The sequence below is a fragment of the Ailuropoda melanoleuca genome, chromosome 13 (assembly GCF_002007445.2).
Source record: "Ailuropoda melanoleuca isolate Jingjing chromosome 13, ASM200744v2, whole genome shotgun sequence".
Taxonomy (NCBI): domain Eukaryota; kingdom Metazoa; phylum Chordata; class Mammalia; order Carnivora; family Ursidae; genus Ailuropoda; species Ailuropoda melanoleuca.
The window spans coordinates 37,639,258-37,663,394 of NC_048230.1; the positions used below are offsets into that span (position 1 = coordinate 37,639,258).

At 51.5% G+C, this 24,137-nt stretch overlaps 1 protein-coding gene across 6 annotated transcripts in view; it reads right to left on the reverse strand.

Moving 5' to 3' along the window:
- Window positions 1-24,137, reverse strand: part of SLC39A11 (solute carrier family 39 member 11) — a 590,263-nt gene that overhangs the window by 233,702 nt on the left and 332,424 nt on the right. For 2 of the 6 annotated variants that reach the window (XM_034641030.1, XM_034641029.1), the window contains exons 8-10: window positions 18,477-18,575; window positions 15,841-15,999; window positions 13,323-15,038 (exon numbers count right to left, since the gene is read on the reverse strand). The exons of 3 other annotated variants lie outside the window; for them this stretch is intronic. In XM_034641030.1, the coding sequence (XP_034496921.1) occupies window positions 14,960-15,038; window positions 15,841-15,999; window positions 18,477-18,575 (337 nt within the window). In that variant the 3' untranslated portion in view covers window positions 13,323-14,959. Of the gene's footprint in view, window positions 1-13,322; window positions 15,039-15,840; window positions 16,000-18,476; window positions 18,576-24,137 lie in introns of those variants that run through there. One more of the 6 variants, XM_034641033.1, reaches the window with a different exon arrangement.

Here is a 24,137-nt window from a genome sequence, read left to right on the forward strand (position 1 = left end):
AAGGGAGCGCTGTATCGTGCTTCTTTCAAAAAGCACCCGACAGTCAGTTCAGGCAGTGCTTACGGAAGTTCGCCATCGTGGGACTAGAATGAATCTCAGGGATCCGGTCGCTGATGGGAAGAGGCTGGACCACCTGGGTGGGGCTTATTAAAAATAGAATCCCAGGCCCTGTTCCAGACCCATCCAATGAGCAAGGGGGGGGCACAGGAACCTGAGAATCTGCATTTGGCAAATCTATGGGTGATTTTTAAATGCCCATTCAAGTGTGAGAGCATTGGTCCAGATCATGACCCGGCCTCCAGGAGCACAGCATTTACTAATCGAAGGCACATGGTGCCTCATTCGATTCTTACACACCTCCAAGCCTGCTCCTTTCTCAGCATTCACCAAGTCCTTTTCCACTTTCATTTTTTACATCTAATCTCACCTGCATAAGCCTCCTTTCCCCGGACCTTTATCAAGCACAAAGGATATGCAGGGCAAGGTCACCGCATATGATCTTAGTTAACATTCGAGGCACTCCTCTGAGCTACATACAGGATGGACGCTGCTAGAGAAACAGGAGAAAACAAGGAGAAAGGAGATGGTAGGAAAAGGGGCTGCAGAGAGAAGATATTCCTTAGGCACCTGGCTCTGGGGAAGCGATATGCTGACTCCTTGGTGTGTCCTGGTTGTTTTCGTACAAGAGCACAGAAAGTCATCAAAACTCAGAACCGCCATATTTGGAAAAATTCGAGGAAACTCTACTCTTGTTTTTCTAGACTTTCTTGTGGCCAAGACTGGCCATTTTACGTATTTCTGACCAAGATGTTACAGGGAGACTGCTTTTAGGAAATCCTAGGCTTTCCTAACAAACGGGAGGGATGCTGCTGGCGCTGGCCTCCCCTCTCTTCTTCCAGCCTTGGATAGTGTATTCGTTTCCAAGGGCTGCCACAAAAAAAATGACCACAAACTCGGCAGCTTAAAACAACAGACACTTCTTCTCTCACAGTCCAGAAGCCAGAAGGTCAAACTCAAGGTGTCGGCAGGGACACATTCCTTCCAAAAGCTCTAGGGGAGAATCCTTCCTTGCCATGTCCAGCTTCTGGTGGCCCCCGACATTCCCTGGCTTGTGGCAGCATCACTCCAATTTCTGCCTCTGTCTTCACATGGCCTTATTCCAGCTCTGTGTCCTCCTTTCTGCTGCTTATGGATTTAGAGCCCACTCTCAGTCAACATAATCTCATCTTGATCCTTACCTCAGTTATAACTGCAAATAGCCAAAAAGGTCACATACTATGGTTCTGGGTGGACGTGAATTTGGGGGGAATGCTATTCAACCCACAACAGATACAGATGTGATTCGTGGAGCTGCAGCAGCCATTTTGTGACACTGAGTTGCAAACATGAAGACAAAAACAAAAACAAGCTGAGAATGGCAGAGCAGAAAAACAGATCACTGAATGTTAAGATATGATTCTGAGAGCAGAGTCATGAGCTGTCAGGTCTGGAAAAATCCAAAACAATAAGGGCAGAATAGGTCAGAGCAGTGAACATTGCCTATGGAGTCACAGAGACCTGGGCTTAGATTCCAGGCCACAGTCACTTTCAGGAGGGAAACCCAGGCAGCTTATCTTATCTCTGTAAACTTTACCTAAGCTCTCTGAAAGCCTGATTTGAGGAATACACAAGATAATTCATGAATCCCCAGTAAGTACTCAATAATTCTCACTTCCTGCTTTCCGCCTAAGAACAGCAACTTTGTCTTACGTTTACATCTCCAGCGTCCAGCATATCCTATGCAATTCATTAATAGCTGTGAGCCCAAACTGACCAACCAAATACTGGCTGTGTCATTGGCTGCTCTTAATATTTCTGGGTTTCAGTTCCTACCAGTGATGTGTAGAGATCTGTTGCACCAGGTTACTGGGGTATGGTACTGGGATAAGGAAAGGAAAAAAAAAAAAGATCTTTCAGTAAAACATGGTAGGAAGGAAAAAAAGGAAAAAAAAAGGGAAAAAAAAGGAAAAAAAAAAAGACTTTCAGTAAAACATGGTAGACCGAGCATGTGTGATTCCTTCCACTCCTTCCCGAAACCACTGAAATGATAGCAAGTGTATTTACAAGGTGAAAAAAAAGTCAGAAGGGCAAAGAGAACGAGAGAGGAGAGGACATAAAGCAATTCTGAAAGTCAACAACTGATGAAATTGCGCAAAGAAAGCTGAAGTCCACCTGTCTGCAGAGAAGGAGGCCACACAAGGCAGCTGACCTGCACCTGGGAACACCAGAAAGACAAAGGAACTGGAGGCTCTGGTCACCTCCGAAGGCAGGGTGTGGGGTGGGAAGGGACCAGCAGATTCCTTGGAGGTCTGTAAAAGTGTGGCGGAGCACCCAGGTCCCCGCATACCCCCACCCCGTGCAGCCGACCAACATCCCCTCCTTCCCCCCGGGAGACTGACAATTTAGTTTCTAGAGAAACTGACCCAGAGAGTCCAGATGTGAGCACTGCAGAAGCAGGGCAAAGAAGGGAGCAGAGGCAAGGATGTCAAAGGAATGGCTTTGGGTCCCTCGACCTAGTGCTCTGAACTTTAGCAACCAATGGACAACCCCCTTGACAAGAAGAATCCAGATTCCTCTATGATAACATCGATCATTCCAAGAGAAAAGACCTACAGATTGTGACAATCGAAGTTTCACAGTGAAAAGTCTAGTCTCTGCCCAAATGCCCTCCAGTGTGGCGGACCCGCCGTCTGGCGCCATCTGCCTCCAACCCTATGTCCAAGCTTCCCATGCGGCATCACCAGACATTGGGGCAAAGTCCCAAGTAGGACAGAGACCAAACAACAAAATGGGGTAGGGGCAGAAGAAAGAAACCCAGGGGAAACCACGGCAGGGAGCAGAAGAAAACAAAAACATAATAAAACCTACTAACTCCTTCCATTATCACCCTGGGAGGGACAGAAGAAAGTACTGCATCCGAGAAGTGAGAAGAGGAGGCCACAAGAAGGCTTATCATGGCAATCTGAGCTCTCGGAAATGAAAAACATGACTTCAGAAATTTAAAGAAAGTGGCAGAATTGGAAGATAATGTGGAGAGGCAGAGGCAGAGAAGGACATGGTGAAAACAAGAGGGGTGATAACCAAGAGGGTCGAGTCAGGAGTCTCAAGATCCACCAAACAGCAATTCCAAGAGAGAAGCAGAATAAGCTGAGGGGAAGAAACTGCGAGACAAATAATTTAAGAAAATGCAAACCCATGTTTCCAGGGTTGAAAGTTTCATGTCAAGGGCCCAATGTGACGAATGAAGCCAGATTCACACCATATCTCATTAGGAATGAAAAGGAGACCTTCCGAGGAAGGAGGTAGGAGGGGAAGAAAAGAGGGAGAGAGATCACGTCCGAAAGACCAGAAATCGGACTAGCGCCTAACTATGTAACGGCAGCAAGGCCAACTTCCTTCTAGAGTCTCCAGGAGACAATCCACCTGCCTGCCCCTCCAGCTTCTGTCGGCCACCTGTAGTCCTCAGCTCACGGTCCCTTCCACCCATGAAAGCATGCGATGACCAGGCGAGTCTTTCTCAACACATCCCTCCAGTGTCCTCCCCTCCGTCCTCCACCGATGCACACCCTTGTGATGGCCCTGGGCCCGTCCTGATAATCCAAGGTGATCTCTGCATCTCAAGGTCAGCAGACTAGCAACCTTCATCCTGCTGGCAACCTTGCCTCTCAGGCCTGTCACAGAAGACACTCACAGGTTCTGGGGCCCCTAGAACGCAGACATCGTTGCCTACGATACTAGGCATGCTGCAGCTTTGTACAGAATCGGGGTCACTTTGTCTAGAAGAAGGGTGGCTGTCAGGCAGGCAGGTGCTGAGGATTCCAGCGTGGAGTGGCAGGGGGAGGCAGGGTCCCAGGGATACCGCAGGACCCCTGCTCCGGTCCCAGGCTGAGCCCCCAGCACACTTCCAGTTACAGGAGAGAAACATCTCATTTGGTTAAGACACTGCAGGGAGGTTTTTAGGTTTTTAGCCGTGAACCCAGACGTAAGGCTAAGGGAACTTTGACTTTGCAAGGTAAGAAGTCAGTAGATAGTATCTGAAACCAAAATTGGGAGAAACGCCAGGACAAGCATGGCATTGGGAAATCAGAGGTAAATATCAAAAGAAACATATAATTGGAATTGAAAGGTGTTCGCGGGGGTAGCTTTACCGTTGAGGAAGAAAAGGGCAGAGCAGGACTGACTCGTTACCAAAGTCATCACGCTGTTCGATTGATTAAGCGTTACTTACCTGGTACTTAGTAAACTAACATTTTAATTTTTAAAATGACAAAAATGGTTTTACGCATTTATGGCAACGACCCAGAAGGTTTCAGGGTGCCTCCCCCTCGACGATGCCCAGCGCCCTACTGCTCCCCCTCGAGCTGGAAAGGTCAGGGAGTCAGGACAGGATCCAGAGCTTTCCCATCCCCGCAAGATGCCATGTTTAGAAGCAGAGCTCAGAAGAGCAAGCCCGGCGAAGAAAAGCCAGGGGCCGATTTCCAGGGAGAGGACAGTGACCACAGCCGTTCCTCTCTGCACATCTGCTTCTCTACGCCTGGCCCTGGGGAACACAGCCAAGATCTTAATCACCCAGCGTCGCTCCGGCACGCTGAGCGTGTGATGCACCTGTCTCCACCGTCAGGCAAATGAGTGTGCTCACACGCAGAGGCCTGCCCTGCCACACAATGCTCCCCTTTGTCCCCGCCCAGAGCTCAGGCTTCGCAAGGAAGCCAAATCCATCAGCACTTGTCAGGGCCCTCGATGAACACAATGCAAGTTATGATCCACATTCTCCAGCAGAGCCCCAGGCTTGTAGCAGGCAGCTCTCACTGACACGCAAAGTGTCAGTCAACCTAAAAGCCCTGGGTGGGGACCTGGGTGTGTGTGTGTGGGGGGCTAAGCAGGGGAGCGGCTAGGCTGTCATCCCCAGAAGCCAACCAGGGCCAGAGAAGGTGCCCTTGAAACTCTGACACATCCTTTCTCAAAACCAGCCCCACGAGAGCTGCAGTAAGAAAAAATCATTTTTCCAGGCAGGCCGAGGGCTCTTCTAGCTATGGTAACAAACATGATACATGATGAGCTCACGGGCCTGGCAATTAAAAAAACAAAACAGGGGCACCTGGGTGGCACAGCGGTTAAGCATCTGCCTTGGGCTCAGGGCGTGATCCCGGCGTTATGAGATCGAGCCCCACGTCAGGCTCCTCCGCTATGAGCCTGCTTCTTCCTCTCCTACTCCCCCTGCTTGTGTTCCCTCTCTCGCTGGCTGTCTCTATCTCTGTCGAATAAATAAAATCTTTAGAAAAAAAATAAACAAAACAAAACAAAACCAAAAAACCAACAACCCTATCTGGGAAGAGGGAACATGGAAGGACAGATTTCCAAATGAGATTCCCTACAAATGCAACACCAACCAGAAAGGTGGGTCACCGTCCTTTGCAGCCAGAGAGGTGGCAGGCTCCACAGAAGCTGGGGGATTTTGTGGTCCAAGAGAGCCCGGAGAGAGCCAGTGCTGCCGCTGTCCACGTTAGTGTGTGTGTTTCTCGACAAGGGCTGCAAATCATTCTTGGCTCTTGTTCTGTCCGATGCCCCCCTCCCTTCCCACTGTCCATCCCCATGCTGGCTAGCCACGTGGCCAGGAATATACAAGCCTTTTCCTCCGGCCAACAACCGTCCCATTGCAGACTCCTAGCTGGGCTCTGGCACTCAGCACAGAGGGAGGGACAAGCAAGGAGGGTGTGTTCAAACTCGCTGTCCCTCTGGGTGGGGTCATTGGCACAAGCTGCCTCGGCCATGGGGGCAAGGCGAGTTCAAGGTTAGGATTAGTGCTGATTGCAAGCCACGCTCCCTGGGTCTCATTCCTCATGCTTACCCCCACAGGCTTATTTAGGGAAAGGAAATGAGCCAATGAATGAGTTTTGAGAAAAGCACCAATTCCTTTAGAAATATAGGATATGTGAGCTAAATAATATCAGGCAAGATTTTATTGTTTTTGGCCAAAGGCCACCACTCAACTTAAAGGGAGGGAATAAGGTATATGAAGTATTTAAAACAAATTATATAATGTCACTTTGGGGAGGGGTATGATAATGGTATCAGGGTCATGTAAAAAATAAATCCTTTCCTTTTTTGAGATACATACTGACCTGTTTATGAACAAAATGACACAAATGTCTAGGATTCCCTTCCTTTCCTTTCCCTCCCCTCCCCCATTCCTTCTTTCTTTCCCTTTCTTTCTTGCTTTCTTCCTTTTTTTTTTCAAAATAATGAGGAAGAGGGAGGTAAGGGGGGGCCCGACAGGTTGGGGGCTGCTGGAACTGACTGATGGATACAAGGGGGTTCATGACACCATTCCGTTTACTTTAGGCGCAGGTTCAAAATTCTCCATAATAAAATTTGAACAGAAACAACTTTTATTTATTTATTTTTAAAGATTTTATTTATTTATTTGACAGAGATAGAGACAGCCAGCGAGAGAGGGAACACAAGCAGGGGGAGTGGGAGAGGAAGAAGCAGGCTCATAGCGGAGGAGCCTGACGTGGGGCTCGATCTCATAACGCCGGGATCGCGCCCTGAGCCGAAGGCAGATGCTTAACCGCTGTGCCACCCAGGCGCCCCTGAACAGAAACAACTTTTAAAGATGAAAAACACAGAGGAAAGACTAAATCTGCCAACATAAGACTTCCATATGCATTGTAAAGCATATGATCAGATCTGGCCTTGCTTTGAAATTATAGCGGCTAAAGGAGACTTGCTGTTGTTGTCGTTGTTGCTGTAACCAGCTAGCAGCAGGAAGGGGAGTCAGCTACTGCAGGGGTGGACAGTAAACCGCTCGTCATTTTCGGTGGGACAGGGCAGCATCTGGTGACATTTACTCCCCAAATACTTCCACTGTAGCACCAGACTTTGTCACAGCAGAGATCAGATGGACTGAGACCGTTCCCAAACACGGGACACATTTGGTCCAAGCCGTGGGCATGGTTCAGAAGGAAGCTGTCACAAAGACTTATGAGCAGGAGAAAAGGCAGATTGCCGGGCATAACCCCGGCTAACCACCTAGCCCCCCTCGGTCAAGCATCTCACATGGCCTGAAGGACACTGTTATCATTTCTGCAGGCTGTTTGCAAGAGTTCCATTTTCAGCTGGTGCTCCCCCAAGCTGACGTTGCCCACTGAATCTTTTCCTCTTGCTATTTTTGTTCTTAGTGGATTGTGCTGGTGGAGATTAAGATTAGAAGGAATATCAAAAATCACCCGTCCACTCCCTGAATTGTCACAGTCACATCCAAATGCATCGGTGCTATATCTCTCCTGATTGGCAAGATCCTACCCTCCTTTACTTATGCAGACATATCATCCCCTGGGCTGGCTCGATTACTCCTTACACCTGCCAACAAAATCTCTAACCAACTCACGGGGCCCTGGCAACACAGCAAGTCCATGACCCAGAAAAAGCAAGGTATGGGGTGCTTATGGATAACAGCCCCAGGGACCAAACAGGTGGGACCCGCCTCCCCCATCAATGAAAGTGGGGAGGAAATGAAAGTGGGTCTCAGTGGGAGGAGCTGGTGTGTGGGTGGCGGTGGCAGCCCTGGGCACAGAAGGTGGTATTGCCGAGGTGGCCCTGTGCCCTACTTGTTTGCTGTGCTTTTCCAAACCACAAAGCCCTGCTTGGAGCTCCCCCGCCAAGGCTGAGCACGATGTGCCAGGCTATCAGCATCGTCATCTTCTCCGGACATGCAGTCAGTGCTGTGAATTCTCGAGGAGCTGCCTTCAAGAATCCTGCCTTTGCCCGCAGCCATGACATCTGGCCGTCCAGGGCTGCGGTAGCACATTTCCCCAGTGGTGAAGACGGTGCCAATGGCCCCAGTCTGGATCCCTCTTAAGGTCCCTCTCTCCTTCCTCTTTACCCTGCCTCCTCTATCCCAACCCTACCACAACCCCAACCCTACGATGAGGTTAAACGACCCACCCGTCTTCACCCTTGTCTTTCACAGCTGGGCAACGCATGTTCAGAATGACAGAGACCATTGAGGAAAAGCTTGAGCCTTGATGGCTGCGTCATCCACCCAGAGACTGTCACTGTGGCTTGTGCCTGGGTCTACGGAGGGCTAGGAGATGTGGGCGCTCTGCCTGGTGGGGCTGTGAAGATGATGAAGGGAAACTGGCAACAGAGTTTTCCTGGTTTGGAAAAAGAACCTTTCAGCACCTGCCAAACTGATAGGTTTGCCAAGAAATTTACATTTGCCAAGAATTCTACATTAAACAAACACACACGCCTACCTCACCCCTCCTCCTAAAGATGCATAACCTATTGGGTAAAGAAACAGCTCGAGGAAGGAGGACAGTATAGGTTCATGAACGCTTCAAGTTTCCAGAGCGTGGTCCACTTTAAGCTCTCCCAGATGACCCAGAAGTCTACGCATCTCACATCTCCCTGACATTAAAGTCTGGGTTCCAAAGAAAGAAAGTTAAGGCTTGATTCTGATCTCCAAGGTTTTTGTTGTTGTTGCTGCTGTTATATAAGTCTATTTACACAAGGTGTGAATGCACAGAGATATACATTAAAAAATCCCTGGGAGGTTGCTAGGTCTCTACGCTCTCATAGGTCTGGTAGTAGACTGGTGTTTGGTCTTCGTTGTCTTTGTATGTCCCTTCCTTCCCTCTTGCCTGCAAAGTACAGCCAATGGCTCAGACATGGGTGACCACTGCCATGAAATATGTAACAGGAGCTGATCTGTAAAAGCTTCTAGAACAAACTAAAGAGAGTGACCAACATCCAGGCATCTTTGCCTCTTTCCATGTCTGCAGGGAAACTGTCACTGGACTCTGAAGCATGTCTACTCAGCTCTGCTCTGCTAATGACAGAAGATGGGGTAGGAGGGATTAGACTTGCAGGTGATCCTCCCCAAGCATTCAGCACCCCCAGTTCCTGCTGCTGGGCCGTGTAAAGAAGTCAAGAGTTGGTCACAGCTCTGACCCACAGTTCAGGGGGATCAGCCCACAGACATCCCTCCAAGAAGGGCAGAAGGACCAGGATCCCCAGGGCTCACAGGGCACAGTCCATCTCTCCAGGTGGGCACCCTTGACTCCAGTCTCCCTCCCCCCCTCACTCATTCAACCCTTCCAGGTTTTCACTGCACCACTCGGAAGTGGACGTGTGAGAGAGAATAAAGTCATATCCTACCCACGAGGTCTACTGCACCATGCTTAGCCTGATTGATGAAAAGGACGACCGTGAACCTATGAAATCAACTCGTGTGACCTGGGTTTATGAGCCCAGAGAACATGGCAAAGGTGATAGGACGTCACTCCTGTGATTCTGCTACATGATATTAGACTCCCTCTTGCTAGCACACTCCCACAGAGGCCGGTTTGATGAAGGAAGCAGCCATGTTGGGAAAGCCCGTAGGCCAAGAAACTGTGAGCGGCCTCTAGGAACTGCAGGAGGCCCCTCAGAGCTAAGGAAAGCCCACAGCCAACAATCAGCAAGGAGCTGGGCCCCCAGTCCTACAACTGCCAACCACTGAATTCAGCCAACCACACGCATGTGCTTGGAAGTGGACTCTTCCCCAGTTGAGCCCCCAGAAAATACAGCCCAGCCAACACTTTGACTACAGCCTTGTGAGACCCTGAGCAGAGGATCCAGATAAACCGTGTCCAGACCCCTGACCCAGAGAAATTGATACAATAATGTGTGTTGCTTTAAGCCACACAGCTGGTGGTAGTTATACAACACTGGAGAACGAATACAGTGACCATCTCCCACCAAGTTACTAAATATGACCAATGCCCACGAGGAAGAAATCTATACATTCATGAACCATTTATTTAAGAGCCGTCTTTTCTCTTTTTAACCTATGTTATAGGCTTGTTAGTAAACGACCAATTTTATATTCCTCATAATTTCACATAGTAAGTTTGATCAGCATTTTCACTGCAACAGCAGAAAGGGAGCAGGCCTCTGTTCAAGAGAAACTCTGATGAAACAGAAATGTAAGTACTAATCTTAAAACAGCAGACTGTTCTTTGCGATGGGACACCCTCCACGGTGTGGTAGTGACCAGTGTGGACTGCAGACCCAAGTGCATATCCAACGCTAACGCTGACAGGCCAGGTCCGAGAAGGGGGTACACCTCCAACACCCTTACTGCACACCGAGAAAGTGAACCAAGCTATGCCCAAGGGGCTCCCCTCGCTCAGCATGCCCCCCCCCCCAGGCTTGTCCTACCTTTTCCTTCATCCATGACACATCCTGGACTGCTTGGAGGTCACGGCTTGCCATCAGTGAAGGGAGTTAAGCCTGGCCTTAGACCCCAGACCTGGGTCCTCACCAACTGCAAACACACTAGACCCATCGCCCTCCATGCTAGCCAGCGAGGCCACTAAAAGACTTGTTAGCACTGCGGCTCGTAGTTCGCCAGAAAGTGGCGACGACATCAGAGGAGATGCCACACAATTTCCGGCCTGATCTTTTAATCTGGGGGGAGAATCAAGGCGTGCTGGGATACAGGTCCCAAAGTTTACCCTGTGCCAAAAGAATCCTAGGCCTTTCCCTGGGCCCACATAATCCAGCTGCTCTTTTCCCTCATCCATCCACTTACGTCTTCCATGTCTTGGAACAGAGGGCCCAGCCAGATGCCCTAAGGACGCCGGGGGTTCCTGAGGCTGAGTGAGCAGCCCCATCAGAAACTGCATAGATCTCAGTGACAGTTCTTGGGGACAGACGGTGGCCACTCAGGGCCCCTTTGTTACCAAGTTGCTGGCAAAGCCCAGGCACTGTCAAGAGAAGAACTAGAAAGGAAGAGGGTTGAGTGGAGCCTCCAAAGGAAGGCTTAGGGTTGCTGTCTCCCCCTATGCTCACTGCAGCCTGGGCCAGCCTTCCTCCTGCTTCCTGCGGGAAGAGGGAAACACTCCCTCCCGATGAAGCTCCTTCGGCTCCAGGACGGAGAAGCACAACTTTGAGTAGTATTCCTCCTGCCTGCGAACACACGAGCACCCCGCCACAGCTGCAGGGGCTGGGCCGTGTCAGGAAGATAGTCACAACGTGAACTCAATGAAACTCCGAAGTTCTGCAACCTCTAAGCTCCCCTAGCGCTGTCAGGCAGGGTCCATTACAGCTCGGCGTGTACTTAGAGAGGTGACCTTACCTTACAGCCAGTGAGGCCTGAACCGCAGGGACCCTGCTCTCAGGTGCCCCTTCCAAAGCCCGGGTGCCTAATTGTGTGTGTGCCTTTTTATTTTCCCCAAAGAGCGCTCGTCAAATTGTATAAACTTCGGATCCCCCAAATCCGGGCCCACCCCTGCAAGGGACAAGCCTGCAGACAGCAAGGAGTCCCGGAAAGCCAGCGGTCCCTTCGGTGGAGCTGGAAGGGCCTCGCTGCAGCCTCGCGGGGTGAAAGCTTCGCGAGTTCCTTGCAGGGGGGCGGCCGAGAGGGGCGGGTCCCAGCGCATCCCGGAACCCCGCCCCCGCTCCTCGGCCCCGCCCCGAACCCCGCGGCCCCGCCCCGCCAGGCACCCGGGGAAGGCCGGCCCAGCAGGCTCCCAGTGACCCGGCGCCCGCCGCGCCCCAGAACTTGCGCCCGCGCGGGCAGCCCAGCCTCATCTGGCCGGGCAGACGGGAGGCACCTGCGGGCCGGGCGGCTGACCAGGGCACGTAGCCAGGGCGTGGAGAGCACCCGAGAGCTGGGGAACCCATGCCTGTGGCTTCCCAAGATCCTGTCGCGGGGCTCGGACCAGGGGCGCGTAGGTAAAAATTGGTGGAACTGTATACGTTTAAGATCTGTGCCTTTGTTATATGTAAATCATACCTCAGTTTAGAAGGCAGGCGGGAAAAGAACGACCCCCTGGGATCCCAGGTGCTTCCAACTTTCACAGATTCAACCACGTATTAGACGGTGGAGGGGTGTAGAACGTTGTACCTGGAAAGCTTTAGGGAGTAGGGTCTGGGAAGTCACTTTCTGCCTCCTCCGCGCAAAGCAGAACCAATCTTGCCGCTGCCTATCACCGCCTTGGCGATAGTAGGGCTTCCTGGACCTCACCTTCCTTGTCAGCAAAGTGGGGCGATAATAACATGGAAGTTGAGCTTTAAAGGAGGTGAGAGGGTGCATAGCACCCTGTCCGACCCACAGTCTTCACCTAATGGCCTTTTGGTCCTTCCCTCAGAACAGCAGGCTGAGACTGTTTTTGACAGGTTCCCAGAGAAGATCCAGAGGCTAATACCTACCCCCATCTCTCACTTACAGTCACCTAGAATGAAGGGCCCATCAAAGACAAAGCCTTGAGGGAACAAGTTGCCACCATCAAACAGTCAAGGATATGAGGACTGAGAAGCAGTCCCGGACGTCAGGCAGTGCTAGCAGCTTAGAGAAAATACACTTGTAAGCTCCAGTCCTGAAATATTAGCTCAAGGAAAAGACTGAAACCTCGAGATCTCTTATGATAGTTCTTAAATATCCTCTTACCTCTTGTGTCCATGAGGCTGAGAAAAGTAGAAAAACAAATGCAAAATTTGATCCCAATGAGTGGCTGAATGTCTGTGCTGGTAAAGTTATGGCCTTTCCATAGAAATCATTGGTCAGGAAGCAGTGGGACCCAGAAAAGCAAAACAGAGATATATGGGAAGATTTGAAAACCTTGGAATTTTCTGAATTCTAAATCCTCAAAGAGCCTCCTTTGTCAGCTGAAACACACTGCCCTTCCTCCAGCCTTCTGAAACACTTCTTGAAGACACTGTAATTGCTTTGCCTGAAGGAGTCACCCTGCAAGAGAAAGCCAGTTCTCCTCATGCACTACCCTGTATTGTCTCCAGAAACGATCAGTTATATCCCAGCATGTCTCCAAAGGAAGGGCAATGGCAAACTCAAACCGGGAAGAATAAGGATTTGAAACCAACATAATTTTGGGATTTTTCTAATTTTACTGACAAATCGGGGGAAACCATGTGTAGGAATAGATTTTTAGGATGCTCAACAATGGAGGGAAGAACATAAGTCTAAATGAGTCTGAATTTGTTGACATATAATTGTTACAGAGGTCCTGGGGTTGCTGTGCTAGCATGAGAAGCACAGGATACCAGGTGATTATCCCTAAAGTACTGAATGTCATGTGTGACCCAGGCTGTCCATTATGTATGGGTCATCTTACACACTCATAAAATTCCATCACCACTTGGAAATGGTTCACATGGACTGGTGTAAGCCTTTGCTTCTACTAATATGAGGTAGGAATGATGTTAGGACTAACTTTAGTTAGCTCTTACATTATCAACCCTGGCAAGAAGCAGCTTGGAGACGGACTGGACACAGCTTATCCACAACAATATCCCCTTTATTGATATTAATCACAGTTATGAGGTCTTGTCCATCAGAAAGTTTGCATTATGTAGAACTACATACAAAGACATAAAAATACACATACACCAACTAGCAAACCAATTAATTTCAACCAATCAAAATCTCTGAATGTGTCTTCCATTGTGATCATCAGTGCTCCAGAAGGACATACATAGACCCAGCATAAGGTTGGCCTTTGAGGTCTTAGAGATTTCACAGAGCAGGGTATTCACCCTTGGAAGCAAGTCGACATGTAAACTCAGAGGGCAGGCACTGATAGACACAACACCTGAACACCTGCATCTTGGGCTGCCTGCCTTGCTGGCAGAGCCCACTCAAGGTCCCATATGCTACTTTGACCAATGAGGACGGCAGGCCTTAGCTCTGTTTGAAACAGACAAATTCTATCACCCCTGCTCAAGAAACTACGTGTAGGAAGGAGCAGACTGGCTTCTAGTCTAGTTCAAGTCATCCGTTTAGAGTCATTTCAGGATGATGACTTGGCTAAGATTTACCTTACAAGGAGAATGTAAAAAATCTCTCTTTTTCTTCCTACCCCTTCTTCCTTTTTCATCCTAAGCTTTCTGGCCAAACTCGAGCAAAGCCTGCGACAGCTTAAGGGTCCAAGGTTACAAGTCACTTGGTCAACAGGGAAGGACCTAGTGCAGATTCCAAATGTCTTTCTCTCACTTAGGTTAGCTTAAGTGGCTCCCTCCATAACCACACGAGAGTTTGAGTTCCAGCTGTCCGCTGGTGTCCCCAAGTCTCTTAGAAAAAAGGGAAGGCTATACATTTATTAAAATAAATGTCTACGGGATTTGGACACCATGACAAACCCCCTTGCTCTGGAATCCATAGAAAGCAGAGGTCTCTCATCAAAGCTGCACTCACACCCTGTGTTCATAGCAGTCTGAATTCCCTAATTCCCTTAACATCAATAGTGCCAATCTTTGCCTTAAAAAAAGTAAAATAAAAAAGAAAGAAAGAGAAAGACTGACCGATTTACTTCCCTTTGTCTGTGTCCCCTCCTGTACACCATCTCCCTTGGGGGACACAGAGGAAGGCATATTCCTCTTGGGCTGGCTGGACCTTGGAGAGTGGGCTGCTATGTCCATGACGTTCCAGTTCCGGTCTCATGGGTAGATGATCAATGGTGAACGATCACGAGGGACAGACGAGAGATGTCCTGGCCATTTGGCTCTGAGTCACGAGGCAAAAATGCTTAGGAGGCTTCTCTCTTGGTAGCTTGCTCCTGTAGGTGGTGACCTTGAGAAGCTGCCACTGAGCCCAGCGAGGGAGACTGAGGATGTATGACAGCAGAGATTTCCCTATCTGTGTGTCCTTGGTAATCTCGCCGAAGAAAGATTCTATTTAGTGGCCAAAGGAAAATCTGGAGTTCCGTGACACCTTGACATTCTAAATAAAACCAAGATCTCCCTCCAAAGAAGAGTAAAAATTGTCTTACTATAATCAGAGTCAATCAGGATAATGAGATGAAAAGGAGAGAAAGGAAAAGTGTTTTAATGTAAAGAAAAGAGGCTTGTGGTCCCGTTGAAGCCAACCATTGCAGTTTCCTGGTGCTGCTTTTCCTGGGGTCCGAAGCATCTCGCATTAGCCCAGGCCAACATCGAGGGACATCATCACCACAAATCCCAGAATGGAGGCCCAGGACGCCAGTTTCCCGTTACCGCTAGGAAGGAAGGGAAGGAAGACCTTATTGCACTCTGGGACACCATCCAAGCTGAAAGGTCCAATTCCAATAGAAGTACACCACTACGATTAATAACAACAATATTGACAAGTGACATTTCTTGGGGCTCGCTACATGCCAGGCAAACTAACTCATGTAACCAAGAGGATGGTCACATGAGATCGGTGCTGTGATTATTCCCGTGTTACTCATGGGGAAACTGAGGCATACAGAATTAACATGCCCAAAGATACCTCTCCTGGCTCTGGAAAATATCCTTGAATACTACAGAGTGGCAATTAAATTCTCGATGGTATTATTGAGTCTGATCTTTTAAACTAGCCTCCACACCATTCTGCTATAAAAACCAAGTGAAACAAAGAAAGCAAGCCCCTACCCCCCGACACCTGGCCCACAGCAACACAATGAGACTATGGATGGATAGCTCTGGCTATCAGAGCTCACCTCTCCCCTCATTCCAGCCTCAGAAAAACCCAGAAAGAGAGGGGTGGGGAGAGAAAGGGACATACGCGAAACTAACCATCTGGATTAGTGGAGTGTATATACTCCTAGTGTTACTGGTCCGTCTCTCCAATCCCACCCCCGCCCCCGCCACCCCTTACTCATCTCTCTTTCATTTCAGAGAGCACAGCTGAAAAGGGGGGGGATGGTCTTGGGAGGGGGCAGGAAGCGGTAAGAGCAAAGAAAGGAGTAACAGATGAAGGACGGTAAGATCTGGAGGCTGAGGCCCTGGGAATGGGAAACTGGCCAGGGGCAGATGAGGGACGGTTCGCTCTCCAACCTGATCTGAGCCTCGGGGATGATGTCGTCCATGACCACATAGACCATGGCGCCAGCAGCAAAGGCCAGGGCATAGGGCAGGAGGGGCTCAGCCAGCACCACGGCAAAGGCACCAAAGACCCCGGCCAGCGGCTCCACCATGCCGCTCAGCTGCCCGTACCTAAGGAGAGACCAGAGACATGTGCCACCATGGGGAGGGTCAGGCAGACACATCGCCAGCGTGCTCAGACTGCTGACTTAGCCCCAGAACACAGATGCCTCATTCCGCATCGTAGCTGCGTCTGGCAGTGCAAAAGGATTTCGTTGCGTCTGCAGCCACCTCCTTCTTCCCCAACCTTCGACACGGCAGGTGCCCCCTCCCGGGTGTCCTGTAGGGTTTTAAGTTTTCTGCATTGTCTGTTTGCCATAACAGCATGATTGGGATCTAATTCACATACCATAGTGCACGCCCATTTCATCTGTACAGTTCAGTGGTTTTAGTATAGTCACAGGGTTGTGCAACCATCACCATGACCTGGTTCCAGAACATTCTCACTGCCACAAAAGGAAACCCCATACCCATTCGCAGCCACTCCCCAGCCCTCCCTCCCCCAGCTCCCGGCAACCACTGATCTGCTTTTTTGTCTCTATGGACTTGTTTATTCTGGATATTTCATATAAAGGGACTCAAGCAATGCTGGCTTATTGCATCGCGCATAATGTTCTCAAGGTGTGCCCGTGTCATAACACATATCAGCGTTCACTTCATTCTTTTTATGAGTAATATCCCGCTGTACAGATACACCACATGTCCTCTGTCTGTTCACCAGCCGACGTCGACATTGTCTCCGGACCGGCAGGACACTGATTAGGAGTGGTGTGGACATTTCCCAAGGACGGCTGTGCCTGCTAGGTTTGGGGGTTCAAGCCACCACTGCACCCCTTCCAAAGCAGCTGTAACCACACCCCCTGGCCGAAGAGGTGAACCTACCTGGCCAGATATCTACTGAGGGCCGGTCCCCACTACCCCCATCTTGGATTAAGGTCAGACTTCTTCTTTTAAAAAGAATCCCTTTATTTGCGCTAGTGAGAGTGGATCTCTGTTGCTTGAAATCACAGGAGCCCGGATGAAAACAGCAGCCTGCATGAGCCCTGAGGATTCAGAGAGCAGGAGAGAAGCCAGTACCCTCTCCCCACAGCTGAGCCCGGCCAGCTGTTGCGTTGAATACCAAAGGGAGCTGGGACATCTTTCCCATTATCTCTTGTGTGGGCATTGGGCAAGATATACTGCCTGTGAGCCTTAATCTCTCCATCTGTAAAATGGGGCTAGAGAAACCCAGAAGTGCACTGGGGCATTTCCCTGCCCAGCTGGCCTCCTCGGTGACAGGACAGGGCTGTGAAGCTCCCCACTCTCCCACTTCTCCCTGGCCAGGAGTAGACCGTTGGCATGGGGAGACACTGTCTACACTGCAGGACTCTCTAAGGGCACACTGCTTCCAGACTTATGCTGTGTGCATGGGTCAGCAGACTTTGCAATTCTGTAGCATGTATAAAATTCCTGGCCTTGGCCTTGTCACTTCGGAAAAAAAGTGAGTTTGGCGTCAAGCCCAGACTGGACTGAGAAGAAAAAATGTTTAATCTTGGGGTCCAGACGCTGACCACAAGGCCCCCTGTTCCCTCGCCTCCCGCTCCATGGTGCCCCTCCTATATGAGACACCAGTCACAGCTTTGGGGCTCCCGGAACTCACATTTGAACCAAATCTCTAAGGCCATTTGCCCTGCCCTCACTCCATCCTCTGTTCTGTAGACTCCAACAATGGAAAAGAGACGAGAGGGTAAAAGAAAATAATGTAAGTATGTGTAAGAACTTGTAAGTCATAAGGTCCCATAAAATGGAAGGCATTTTTAAATTGTTGTTATTAACAGTCTTTTAAAATGCCCTCACCGTACATTCTAGAGCAGCGATTGTTTTGACAAAGAGGTATTCTGGGGCTCGGAGTCCTGAGTTGAGGGACAGATTAGACTTCTAGTCTTGAAGTCACCACCGAGAGCAGGTCGTCTGACTCTCTGGGCCATGGTTCTCCCCTCTGAAAACTGAGGACTCACCTTACGTGTCACTGAAAAAGTAACACAAAGGAATAGACTAGAAAGACCATGGGGACTATGAAAACATGAAGCTGGAGTGCAAGAGGCATCATCTCCCAGACCCTACTGACACAACCCTGGCGTTCACGTTGACCAGGTTTCTGACTGGGGCCAATGTAATGACTCCTGGGGACAGGCTGTGGTCAGATGGGCCTACGTAAAGGTGTGTGACATTGACAGTAGACAATGGATTACTTTCTACCTGATGGGGAGAAAACCCAACACTGAACAGGCATGGCGTGGCTACACCTGGAGGCATTTTGAAATAGGAAACATGACCATTGGGGCTAGTTTATGTAAAGGTCGAAGGTCAAGAATGAGTTTCTTAAGCTTCCTTCCACCCTTGGGGGTGCAAGATTCAAACAGATTGTCGGCATTATAGCAGGAGCTCCAGGGTCACTTCCGGTTCAGAAGAGGTGGCTCTCGGAGAAAGAAGCCTATACGAAGGGCTGCTCTGAGCTTTACATCAGACACGACCGCGGACTCTGACAGCAGACACTCTGGAGCACTTACCAGAAGGCTCTCCAGGGGGAGAAGCCAGCCCCTCGCAAGGGGAGGCTGACAGCCAGGCCCTCCGGGAAATTCTGGATCCCGATTCCAATGGCTAAATTCCTGAAAGAGCAAGAAGGCACATGAAGGAGCACCTGCACACACCTGGGACCCCCGGCCTAGACCCAACGCCGTCCTTGGGTGTGAGAGATCCTGGTGAGACCTGTGGCAGGTGCAGGAAGAAGAAAGTTTAGGGCCTGTGTGCAAGTGCAGGGCACACGGAGAGGAAGGGGCTGACGTAGACCGTCCACCCCTTCATGCTGTCCTTGGTCCCCAGGGACACTTGATCTCTATAGCGTCACATAAGCAGAGAACGTGATGGTTGGGCATGAAGATGATCCGGGTTCTGCCACTGAGCTGCATAACCTTGTGCAAATCATTTACCATTGGACATCTCAGATCCTTACGAATAACACAGCTGGGTTTGCATGGGGATGGTAACATCGCCCACAAAGGACTGCGCACGGCTGTGTGACCCAGTGACCTCAGGCCTGGAACGTTCCCAGCACGGGTGAGGTGGTCAGTACGGTTTGGGCTTTATTCCCTTGTGGCATGGAGATGGGTACCTGGCATTTTATTGAGAGGCAAGCTCAGAAACGGGACAAGGGAGTACTCAGCAGACTCCAACAGGCACATTGACCTCCCGGGCTTGGCCATCCCGCTGACTCTGGGGGTCTGGCCCTGGCACCACACTTCTTTGGGCCCCTGTGGTGCTCACCGTGATCCTCTCTCCTCTGCTCCTGCAGGACGTAGAGGGTTGGGCTCTGGGAACTGGTCAGGCTCAAGGACAAACTGCCTCCTGTCTGCAGAGGGTGAAAAGGGCCGGCCTCGAGACAGGGTCAAGAGTCTCACTTCTTGGGTCCCAGGTCTAGGAATCCAAACCCAGCTTTGGATCATACCGTCCAGCCCTGCTCGAGTTATAGGACCCTGCAAGCTCCCACCAGCCCTGGGCAGAAATGCAACTTGTTCTAGAAGCTTCTGCTATCAGTGTCATGGCCCACACTGAACCGGAGCTCCCGTTTCAGGAGCAGGGGGCATTTGAAATATACTCCTTTTTAAGAAATGAACCTTAAGGGTCCATTTGCCAATATTTCATTGGCTCCTGCCCTGCCTTCTCAAACAGACCCTCAAAGGGGTGATCCTTTTTTCCCCACACTTTTCCAGTATCCCTCCCACCCCCAAATGGATAAGTGAATACAACCAGCTTTCTTGACCTTTTGCAAAGCCCTGAATCCAAGGTTTCCTTTGAAGAAGAGCAAAGTGTCTGACCAGTTCTCGTACCCCTTTCTGACCGCGGAAACAGCATTCTGCGGCAGGCTCACTGTCCCGGGCCATTGCCTGCCCCGCCACGTTCACAGGTTGGCGCACGCTGTCCCCCCAGCCTAACTCTGGATTTGCCAGCCCCATGTCACCAGTAAGTCAGAGGTGGGGCTCCCCGTCCAAAGTCCTCGCGGTGACGCAGCACTGACTGTAGCCCTCCGCCAGGCGGGCTGTGGAAGCCTCCTCCGTATCCTGTCCGGGAGCCACCGTCCTGATAAGCAGCACAGAAACCTCATTCTTCTATCCCTGGCAAGCCACATGACCCCTGCCCTGCCCTAGCTCTGGCATGGCGCTGCCAGCCCAACCAGGTGCCACACCCTCGGGATCCCGCCAGGCCGTCCTCAGCAGAGCACCGGCCCGTTGGGTGATCTCCACACCCCCCCGAGAGCTCCTGGGCCCCTCACCCCCCCGACAAGGACTGGACCGTGGATTCTCCACCCTTCCTGTATGTCCCTTCTTAACTCGGCTCTGCTCTTCATGGGCCCACACGTGTCGCCCACCTCGTCCCCTGGCTCCACTGGATGGCCTGCATCGGTGAGACATCAGCTAGCTGGGGTGACCCAATGGACAGACTCGGTCCCCTCCGCACCCCCTGTTCCACTTCATCACTTGCATCAGCTCCGGGCTGAATTAAAGCCCACAGCTCCCGGCCCTGGCCATGCATTAGCAAACGCGGGAGGCCTGGGCCTGCCCTCGGGGCTCCAATGAATCGCTGTGGTGTCAGGCTCCAGATCAGCAGAACTTGGAAGAATGTGCTGATGGCGTTGATTGCCAATGACGTAAGACATCACCAAAATGGGTGAGGGAGAGGATCGTGGCCACACCCACCTCCGCCCTGGGAGCCCCTTTCCTGCTATGCTGCCACCCAACCGAGAAGCATCATGGGGGTGGCCCCAGGTGGGAGCCAAGGACACCAGCAGCTCCTTGTGAATGCACCAGCTGGCCTCCAGTCTGGGTCCTTCCTGTGTATGAAACCTGAACTGGGGGGGCCCTGGAGGGGATCCTGAAGAACAAAGAACAGAAGCAGCAAAGTGGGGGTGACAGTGGGGAGACAGGACTAGCAACAGCAGAGACAGAAGACAGTGGCTCCCAGGTGCCCAGGGCAAAGGAGCAGAAGGGAAGCAGGGGCTCAGGCTGGCAGGACTGGTCCCTTCGAAGCACGAGCTTGGAGCTGACTTAGCAGGGGGGAGGGGGCTAGATCAGCAGGCTGGGGCCCGGCGAAGACGGTGCAAGAGGGCAGCCTGCCAGGAAGGAAGCCCCAGGTGCTCCCTCCCTCTTGCAGCCCTATTCTGCTCTCCCCAGGCGCCACTTGACCCAAGGGGCACGCTCTGTCGCATCCCCAGGGAGTGGGGTTTGGTGGGTCATCCCCTCTTTTGTTCGACTTTGGGGAGGGAAAGCCCAGAGGAGAGGTTTCCATTCCAGGATGGGCTATGAAGATTCCAAACAGGATTCAAAAGCAAGGGGAAAAACCGAAACCTTGGCCTTCCCAAGACAGTAAAGCTGCTGTGTTCTGTGTTTTGTTCTTCCCGGAGGGAGCACAAAGACACCATCGCCAGTCTAGACTGTGGCAAATTAGCGGCAGGGAGAGGGAGGTGGGGATGAAGGGCTCATTAAGGAAAGAAACCACAGGCTCTCCCCTGACGGCACCCCTTCCCTTTGGTGTCAAGCCAAGCCCCACAGTGATTTGTCACCTGAGCCGGACCAGGATTAACAGGGAGGGGACAGAAAGGCCAGGAAAGGCCATCCATGGGGAGATCAGGGGCAGGGAGGAGAGAGGGAGAGCGGAGGGAAGGAGGGTGGATGGGGGCTGGGGCCTGGCAGGTGCAGTGCTGGCCTGGCCTCCCTGCCCTTATCTTCAGATACCACAGATCCCAAGAGATGAGCAATAGGAGGAAAGGCCATGCTGGTGGGCAGTGGTTTCTGCTTTTTCTTAGAGGCCTGGAAGCAACTAGAGGCCTGATACCATTTCCCCTCGACCAGGTCTGGCTTCTCTGCATCTCCTCCTCCTCGGCCCCACAGCAGGTCAGAGAACACTGGGGTTCTAGGGCCGCTGCAGGCCCCGTTGTTCAACACTTCCACGGTTAAGGGAGAAGCAAAGACACAGAGAAGCTGCATGTCTTTGGAGACAGTGTGATAGACAGTGGGTGCGCCGGACAGACCTGGGGGGGACCCCCAGGCACACCACCATGACCCAGTGCAAGCTATACACAACTCCGACTTCACTCTGTCTGTGAGCCAGGCACAAACTCCCCTCGTTTTTGGGCTTCCTCTGTGGACAATTGCCGTGATGTGCTGGTCACAGCTCACAGCCCAGAGCCGGGCTCCTTGAATGGTCCTACTGTTAAAACTGCCCGAGGTTCCCGAATGAGGCGGTGCTCGGGTACCCACTGCCTGGCGACCTTCCCAACCCCACACGAACTTCTCCAACTCATGCTCCTCAACTTTCTTGATTCTGTGACCTCCTCCTGGTCAGGACCAAGGCCAGCAATGGCAACTGATGGCCAGCCGGGAGCCCCCTTTCAAGGGTGACTCCCTATCCACCACGGAGCCCTGGCCATGTGCAAGAGCTTATGTCATATGTGAGGAGAGATGTTAGGAAGGGCCCCCTACCATGTTCAAGGAGTTTACAGTCAAATAGAGGGCAAACCCCTGCCTACAAAGAACTACAGGATGGTGCCCAACTGGCTCAAAGCTGTAAGGGAAGCACAAAGTACGCACGGAGAACATTCTAGGAGAGGAAGATGATCGGAGACAGAACGTGACATTCGAGATGGGATTTTGGAGGACGGGGATCTCTTTAATGGACAGAGAGAGAGGGGAGATGCACGTCCTATGGGAAGAAGGAATAGAGCAAGCTGGGCGCCATCCAGGCCTTCTTTTTTGCTTTTACCCAGTTCAAAGCCCACGCGCGCACCCACCCACCCACACACACACACACACACACACACACACACAGGACACGCGCAGAAGTCACAGCCCAGCTCTCCCAGACATCAGTCTTGTAAAAACCCTTCCTGTGCATGGGGAAGTATCACAGCCCGCTGAGTCCGCTGGCTTTCGAGGGAAAACCTGAGTGCTCAGTGCCCCAGCCCCAGGCCCACCCCAAGGGTCTCCCCAAGGCCAAGTGTGGGGATGCACCCCAGGGGTGTCCAGCCCACCTTTGGAGGCACTCTCATATGCTGAATGAGATGCTTGGAGGGTCCCTTGAGACCCATTTATTGGCTGTGTCCAGCCCGACCTCTCACTTAACTTCTTGGGCCTTGAACGTGGGGAAAGCTTTCAGCATGTGCCCTGCAGGCAGCGGCACAGAGCACACAGTTTCCGTGGCGGCGATGACCTGCGGCCAAAGTCAGTTCTTCTCTCATCTCCCATCTCCCGATACTACACCCATTAGAGGGCTCCTGGGGTCCCCCAGCTGGAATAGAAACGATCATAATCATCCCCGCCATTTACTGAGGGTGATGAAGTGTCAGGCGTGGTTGTGGGTGTTTTACACACAGCAACACATGTAGTCCTCTTGACCACCTTGTAAGTGTTTCCTACCTTTAATATCCCCATTTCACAGATGGGGAAGCTGACGCACAAGCAGCTGTTCCCAAGGTCACCCAGCCACGAGGTGACAGTGGTCACATACTCTGGGTCCTCTGGGCCTCATGCGGACCCATCAAACCATCTTGGAGAGAGACGGTTACCTGGGCTCCAGTCCCCAGCAGCGGAGCCGATGCTGCAGCAACCTGCAGGTGGGGCCCGCTCCGGAGGCAAGGGGAGCACACCGGATCGGGGAAGTGTTAGCTAGAGACCTCCAGAGTTCAGGGAGTTGGAACAGCTCCCCTGTATCCAGGGTTCTCAGCCTTGCCACTGTGGACATTTTAGGTCAGATCGTTCTGTGCCGTAGGGGCTGTCCCGGGCCCTGTGGGGTGTGTAGCAGCATCGCTGGCCCCTCCCCACCCGATGCCGGAGCATCCTCCCGGTCTTGACAACCGAGAATGTCTCAGACACTGCAGAACATCTTCGGGGAGCAGACTCCCCGAATCACCCCTGCTTGAGAACCACTGACCCGAGAGTAAGCAACGGCTTAGGTGAGCTGGCTTCCTCACCAAGTAGCTGAACACCAGAAAAAATGGCTTGGACCCAGCCAGGACAATATCTGATCCCAGTCATCTTATTTGAGAATCTCTAGGCTCGGTAGAGTTGAGTCGGCTAGAGAACTTAGTGGTGGCAGGACAGACTCCTGGGATTCAAGGTAAAATCGACACTGGGGAACGATCGGGCCTCTGCTCTGGACTCTGGAGCTGCACGATTCCA